The following is a 7,396-nucleotide window of genomic DNA, read 5'->3' on the forward strand; positions in this document are numbered from 1 at the left end:
GGTTCAGCACATTCCTCCTCTTTAATAGCATTCCACTGCCTTCAGGATGAGGTAAGAACTCCTTATCAGGACAGAACTGGTCCCCAGGACCCAGGCCCTGGTTCTTCAGTTATAAGTTCCTCTTGTCCATCCATCCCTCCTCCCACCCCTCCCTTTTCCATTCCTTCTCTCCTGCCTCCCACTCCCCAGGAACACCTGCTCATCTTGGAAAGAACAATGCTTTCCAAGTAGAATGGGTCACACTTCTCTTTTGCCCCTTTACCCTACGCCAAGGTACTTCATGTGTTTATAGCAACTTGAGAACAAGGCCTATATTTAATCCACCTCTGTATCTATAGATCCTGGAGCATGGAAAGTGCTCAGTAAATGTTGGTTGATTGAATGAACACATGAGTAGAAGAGAATAAAGCCCCTATTGGAGCCACAAAGAAGCTATGGCATTGGAGATTCTGCTCAGGGTTCAAACCTGGGGACTTTTCTAGGGAAGGAGAATTGACCTTGGATGAGCATCTTCCTAATGTCAGGCACTCTGCTGGGCTTTTTTTTCGGGGCGGGGGGGGGGCTTTTAAAATATGCCTTTGATTTTAAATCCTCACCAAAGCCCATTTTATGGATGGGGACAGAGACTTACAATAAGTAACCTGTCCAAAGACACAAGTTAACAGATGACAGAGGTAGGATTCAAATCCAGTTTTCCTGGCTCCATAGTCTGTGCTCTTTCAGCCTGTCTACTTATGGTCCTATCCAAAACCTGCCCTGCCAGCTATCACTTACCATTACACCGGCTTTTCAACTCTAATATAGCCAATTCCTCACGCTCTGGTTTTACTCAGTCCTGACTCCACAGCCTCCCGTATCCAGCATGGACCCTAAGGTCAGGCCAGAGGAGCGCGAGCCAGGGTCAGGATTCAAACTCTGCTTGCTCTCTCCAGTCACCATGGAAGAGGCTTATATGCAGGGTCCACTGACTAACTCCCCCGACACCCCCAAGAAGCCCTGACAATTACAACTCTGCCAAGGGGGGGGATTTAATAACTCTCCTCAGATCTTCAGTCGGAGTTTCCGACTGAAGCAGCAGTCCAGGGCAGCAGTCCAGAGCTCCTCAGCAGACGTGATTGAAGTTGGACACAGGGGGGACTTCATATGAATGAGAGTGATAGCTTAAAAGGAAGAGGGAGGCTTGTGGTCTCTTTCTCAGTAGGGCATTATTCTGGGCGCAGGGGCCTAACTCAGAACTCACAGGTGATGCTCATTTGTACAGAATCCTCCCAGTCTGGCCAGCTGAGGCGCTCCCCTCGACCTTGCAGCACAAGGGGTAGGGTTTCAGGTGGGGTACCCGGGCAGCAGAATGGGGGAAGGAGGGAGGGAGGGAGAGGGAAGGGAAGGAGGGAAGAGGAGGGAGCAAGGCTGGGCAGCTCCCGTCTCCTTGGAAATGCCTCCCTGGCCCCGCCCACATCTGGAGGCGATTGTGATGTCACCTGTGGAACTTCCAGCCTTTTTCCTGCCCCAGAGTCAATGAAACCTCCCGCCCCAGCCCTGGCGACTAGTTGGCCGCTGGACCATGGGCTCCAGCCAAGCCCGGCACTTCTTGGGCAGCGGCTTGGGCCCCCGGTGCGGCACAGCAATGCCTCCCAGCCTTACAACCGGAGGCCTCAGCTCTGGCTTCAACCGGACCACTCCAACTGAACGCGCAGGCGGTTCTCTAGGTCCTCAGGACCCCAGTTCTCAATCATTGGTCCATGTCTCGACGTGAGCCCACCCCCAGATCCTAACTCCGCCCCAGCCAGTCCTTGGCCCCGCCTCCTTCGTCGGGCTCTCTCAGGTTCCACACCCCCCTTGGGTTCTCAAGCCAGACCCCATGCCACGCCCCCAGCTGGAAGCCCTCCCCTAATCTGCTGCCACGTCCCCTCCTTACCGGTGCTGCTCTCGTCCCACCAGCTGGCATCGTCCTCAGTTTTTTCCTTAGTCCACCTTTCAATCCTCAGTGTCGTCCTAACCCACATATCTCTCAGCCTAGTTCTTCGACTCTACAAGACTCTTCCTCGCAGAAGTCCAACCCTGAACCTCAGCTTGGCCGAGTCCAACGTAAACCCCAATCTCAGCTTCGCCCCAGTCCAGCCCTTAACTCCGCCTCATGCTTGCCCAGTCTCCCGCCTCCCTCCGCTCTAGGCTGCGTTGTCTTAGCCCAAGTCTGAGCTTCCGCGCGCTCCTCATCCGGGTCCTCCCAGTTCATTCCGGGCCTCTCCCTCTTTGTTCCTCTTTAACCTTAGCACCTCCCCGTTATCTCAGGCCTAAACTTTAGCTCGGCCGCTGAGGCCCAGCCCTCAATCCCATCCCTAGTTCCTCTCCAGATCTGCTCCAGGTTTAGTCCTACCCCCAGACCCTAGCCCCGCCCCTAACCCCGTTCTTAGCCCCGCCCCAACCATCTCGCAACCTCCGGGCCCCTCCCAATCCTTCGGAACCCAGCAGCTGCCCTTAGCCCCGCCCCCAATCTTCACTCGGGCCCCTGCCCGCGTGCCTAGGGAGCTACGCCCTCTAAACTCCAATCCGCCTGGATCTTCCAAAGTCTCTCCTTCCCTGGCGGGAGGCCGGGCTCGCTCTCGCTCTCTCTCCCCGTCCGCAGGCCCCTGCACTGGAGCCCAGCTAATGAAGACGGGATGTCGCCTCGCAGCCCCCCGTGCGGCGCCCACCCACAGCGCCCCCTCCTAGCCCCCATGGGGCACCCTGTATTGAGACAATACTGCCCAATATAGACACCAACATAGAGCCAAAGAATCGTGGTCACTCTTCCCCCAAATATTTATTATAATAGTTAAGGTTTTTGAGCTCTTCCTGTGTGTTCGTGCTTTATTTCACTCTTGCAACCTCATGTCGTATCTCCATAGGCTTGCGCCATGTGGGGAGCAGGGCAAGCTGCACGCATAGTCACCTACTACACACGCCCCTCACAGCGCACAGCCCTCTCACCCTTAAGTATAGTATACACACTGCACATGCATGTATCACAGCGCAGGTAAAAAAATCTACTCACCACACACGGACCAATGAAACACGCACACATGCACACGCCCCTCACATACACCACCCAGAACACAGACCCATACTCCTGCTGCCCACACTCCACGCAACACAAACACTCCACAGTACTATGGTGCAGGACACACACACACACACACACACACACACACACACACACACTGTAAGGCAAGAGTTGGGGATCACAGTCCTGTAAGGGAACAGAGATGGAAAAACAATTCCAGGAGAGTGTGAAAAAAGTGTTACAGCCACATCACTAACTTTCCACACGTCACACCTCTCAATTTCTCTTGGTACCAGGCTCCAAAGCCAGGATATGCCTCAAAGGATGGAGAGAAGGGAAAAGGATGTTGCTTAAACTTTGTTTTCTCCAGAGCCATCAAGGGCCTCTCCTGTTGCTGCTCTGCATGATCTCAACCTCCACCTTCCTCAAGACCCAGCAGCCGGAGTGCAGGATCACCACCCAGACCCTCTCACCCACTGTAGCTTTAGAGAACTCTAAGAACAGCAGGGAGGACTTCCCTGGCGGCGCAGTGGTTCAGAATCCGCCTGCTAATGCAGGGGACACAGGTTCGAGCCCTGGTCTGGGAAGATCCCACATGCTGCAGAGCAACTAAGCCCGTGTGCCACAACTACTGAGCCTGCGCTCTAGAGCCCGTGAGCCATAACTACTGAGCCCATGTGCCACAACTACTGAAGCCCACGTGCCTAGAGCCCATGTTCCACAATAAGAGAAGCCCCCCGCTCACTGCAACTGGAGAAAGCCCGTGTGCAGCAACAAAGACACACACAGCCAAAAATAAAAATAAATAAAATAGTTTAAAAAAAATAAATAAGAACAGCAGGGGAGGGGAAGCCAGGAGAAGGGGGAGAGTGCAGAAAAGCCAACTCTTCCAGAATAGAGTAGTGGGTAAGAATAGAAGCAAAAGATCGGGATTGACATATATACACTACTATGTACAAAATAGGTGACTAATGAGAACCTACTGTATAGCGCAGAGAACTCTACTCAAGTGCTCTGTGGTGACCTAAATGGGAAGGAAATCCAAAACAGAGGGGATATATGTATACGTATGGCTGATTCACTTTGCTGTATAGCAGAAACTGACACAGCAGTGTAAAGCAACTATACTCCAATTTAAATTTTTTAAAAAAAGAATGGAAGCAAAGGAAGAACATTTGCTGACTGGGAACGAGGATCTGTGTTCGAATCTTGACCCTCCATGACCTCCCAGGATGACACCAGGCCACTTGTGTCCCTCCATTGTTGGCCCAGATATCTGAGACACTTCTAGCCAATCTCTGGCCCTCTGGATGTCAACAGTGAGCCAGGTTCTTGGTCACTCTTCACCCAAACTGTTGTAATAGTTAAGGTTTTTGAGCTCTTCCTGTGTATGTTAGTGATTTATCTTATTTTATCCATGAAACCTCATTTTACAGATGATGCAACTGGGAGTTCCCTGGTGGCCTGGTGGTTAGGATTCTGGGCTTTCACTGCCATCGCTCAGGTTCAATCCCTGGTCAGGGAACTGAAATCCCATAAGCTGCATGGCATGCACCCCCGAAAATGATAATAGAGATGAGGAAACTAAGTCACAGAGGATAAGTGATTTGTCTGAGTGTCCCAGGATGGACAGCAAGGATTCAAATGCAGATCCTCTTGACTTGGAGCACGTGTTTTTTTTTTGAAGAGGGAAAAAGGTATGTCTTTTTTTTTTTGGCTACATTGGGTCTTAGTAGCCCGTGAGACATAACTACTGAGCCCATGTGCCACAACTACTGAAGCCCACGTGCCTAGAGCCCATGTTCCACAATAAGAGAAGCCCCCCGCTCACTGCAACTGGAGAAAGCCCGTGTGCAGCAACAAAGACACACACAGCCAAAAATAAAAATAAATAAAATAGTTTAAAAAAAATAAATAAGAACAGCAGGGGAGGGGAAGCCAGGAGAAGGGGGAGAGTGCAGAAAAGCCAACTCTTCCAGAATAGAGTAGTGGGTAAGAATAGAAGCAAAAGATCGGGATTGACATATATACACTACTATGTACAAAATAGGTGACTAATGAGAACCTACTGTATAGCGCAGAGAACTCTACTCAAGTGCTCTGTGGTGACCTAAATGGGAAGGAAATCCAAAACAGAGGGGATATATGTATACGTATGGCTGATTCACTTTGCTGTATAGCAGAAACTGACACAGCAGTGTAAAGCAACTATACTCCAATTTAAATTTTTTAAAAAAAGAATGGAAGCAAAGGAAGAACATTTGCTGACTGGGAACGAGGATCTGTGTTCGAATCTTGACCCTCCATGACCTCCCAGGATGACACCAGGCCACTTGTGTCCCTCCATTGTTGGCCCAGATATCTGAGACACTTCTAGCCAATCTCTGGCCCTCTGGATGTCAACAGTGAGCCAGGTTCTTGGTCACTCTTCACCCAAACTGTTGTAATAGTTAAGGTTTTTGAGCTCTTCCTGTGTATGTTAGTGATTTATCTTATTTTATCCATGAAACCTCATTTTACAGATGATGCAACTGGGAGTTCCCTGGTGGCCTGGTGGTTAGGATTCTGGGCTTTCACTGCCATCGCTCAGGTTCAATCCCTGGTCAGGGAACTGAAATCCCATAAGCTGCATGGCATGCACCCCCGAAAATGATAATAGAGATGAGGAAACTAAGTCACAGAGGATAAGTGATTTGTCTGAGTGTCCCAGGATGGACAGCAAGGATTCAAATGCAGATCCTCTTGACTTGGAGCACGTGTTTTTTTTTTGAAGAGGGAAAAAGGTATGTCTTTTTTTTTTTGGCTACATTGGGTCTTAGTTGCAGCACACGGGATCTTCGTTGAGGCATGCGGGATCTTTTGTTCTGGCACGCGGGCTTCTCTCTGGTTGTGGTGTGCGGGTTTTTCTCTAGCTGTGGCTCTCAGGCTCCAGGGCATGTAGGCCTGGTAGTTTGTGGCACGCGGGCTCTAGTTGAGTCGCGTGAAACCAGTAGTTGTGGTGCCCGGGCTTAGTTGCCCCACAGCACGTGGGATCTTAGTTCCCTGACCAGGGATCGAACCCGCGTCCCCTGCATTGTAAGGTGGATTCTTTACCACTGGACCACCAGGGAAGTCCCTGTATGTCTTATTTTTTATCCAATTTAGTTTTTTAATTGTTTTAAAATATAAGAATACGCTACTGATAATTTTGTTAACTAATATAGTCAGATGTTATCAGATAGCACATCTTCTGAGTAAGAGCCCTGCCTCTACCTTCCTGGGCCTTCTGGTCAACCCAAAAAGCACCCAAAACTCATTCACTTCTCACTGTGTTCCCCTCAGAGAAGTATTTTTTACAGGACAGGCAGGAGGAAGGTGAAACAAAATAAAAATATTATCCAATGGTGGACTTGGGTATAAGCATGAAGTAGCAGGAGAAATTTGGGGGGAAGGGACCAAAGGAAAAGAGCTCTCAAAGATCTCAAAAATTTATTCAGATGTCATCCAGTGAGGGTTCGGTGCATCCCCCAAATGTGGCACCTGAGCTCCTAGCCTGCCTGAGGCCTGCCCAGAGGCCAGGAATGGCCAGAATCCCAGAAGGCTCCAGTCCCAAGATCACCATACAGCCCTACCCATTCCACATCCCTGATCCCCCACAAAGGACTCCAGCACCTTACCTGCTAATAACAGATATTTTAATGCATAAGGCATAGTGTGAGGCTGGGACCATTAAGCATCCTCAAACCCAGAGGGCCCAGCAGGCTGAGTAAGAGCAGCAGGGCCCACCCACCTCCCTACCACTGGGCAACCTGGAGGACCCTGGAGGAGAGGGGCATCCAGTTTTTGGCACAGTGCCTGGGAGCAGGAAGTGACTAGCCTGGTCCCAGCTACACCTCTGGGGATACGGCCACCAAGGGGCAGCTCTTTGGTCTGGAAAAACAGTCAGTGCAAATGTCCAGGGGTTGAGCTCTGGGGGAGTAAAGGTGGCACACTGCCCCAGGGCTGGGCAGTCTCTGGACAGTACCCTCACCCGTCATGGGCAACACATGGGCTTCTTCTTGCTGGCAGTTAGGTAGAGGTTGCTGTCATCACTGTTGATGCCTGAAGAAGGGTGAGAAACATGTGAAGCAGGGATTGGAGGGTCCGTGTGCCCTCTGCCACCCTCATCCAGGCGGGCACTCACGGATAACATCCCCAATACGCCGGGACCCCGATTTCTCCAGTTCAGCCAGCACGTTGGCCTCAAAGGTCAGTGCCGTCACACGAAAGAAGAATTCCCGGACGTTTTCACCTGACACAGGGAGCACTTTCAGGCCTGGGGTCAATGAGCACAGCTGGAGTGTAGGAGTGAGAGGCAAGGTAGGCAGGAAAGCCACA

At 50.9% G+C, this 7,396-nt stretch overlaps 2 protein-coding genes across 2 annotated transcripts in view; both read right to left on the reverse strand.

The window, feature by feature from the left end:
- Window positions 1-2,003, reverse strand: part of PROCA1 (protein interacting with cyclin A1) — a 7,749-nt gene extending 5,746 nt beyond the window's left edge. Inside the window, exons 1-2 of the mRNA XM_007452423.1 lie at window positions 1,916-2,003; window positions 1,241-1,300 (exon numbers count right to left, since the gene is read on the reverse strand). Of these exons, the coding sequence (XP_007452485.1) occupies window positions 1,241-1,300; window positions 1,916-2,003 (148 nt within the window). The remainder of the gene's footprint in view (window positions 1-1,240; window positions 1,301-1,915) is intronic.
- Window positions 2,004-6,697: 4,694 nt separating this feature from the next.
- RAB34 (RAB34, member RAS oncogene family) overlaps window positions 6,698-7,396 on the reverse strand; it is a 3,959-nt gene continuing 3,260 nt past the window's right edge. The window contains 2 exon segments of the mRNA XM_007452424.1: window positions 6,698-7,120; window positions 7,203-7,310. Coding sequence (XP_007452486.1) covers window positions 7,053-7,120; window positions 7,203-7,310 — 176 coding nt within the window. The 3' untranslated portion in view covers window positions 6,698-7,052.

This window comes from Lipotes vexillifer, unplaced genomic scaffold, assembly GCF_000442215.2.
Source record: "Lipotes vexillifer unplaced genomic scaffold, Lipotes_vexillifer_v1.1 scaffold216, whole genome shotgun sequence".
Lineage (NCBI taxonomy): Eukaryota > Metazoa > Chordata > Mammalia > Artiodactyla > Lipotidae > Lipotes > Lipotes vexillifer.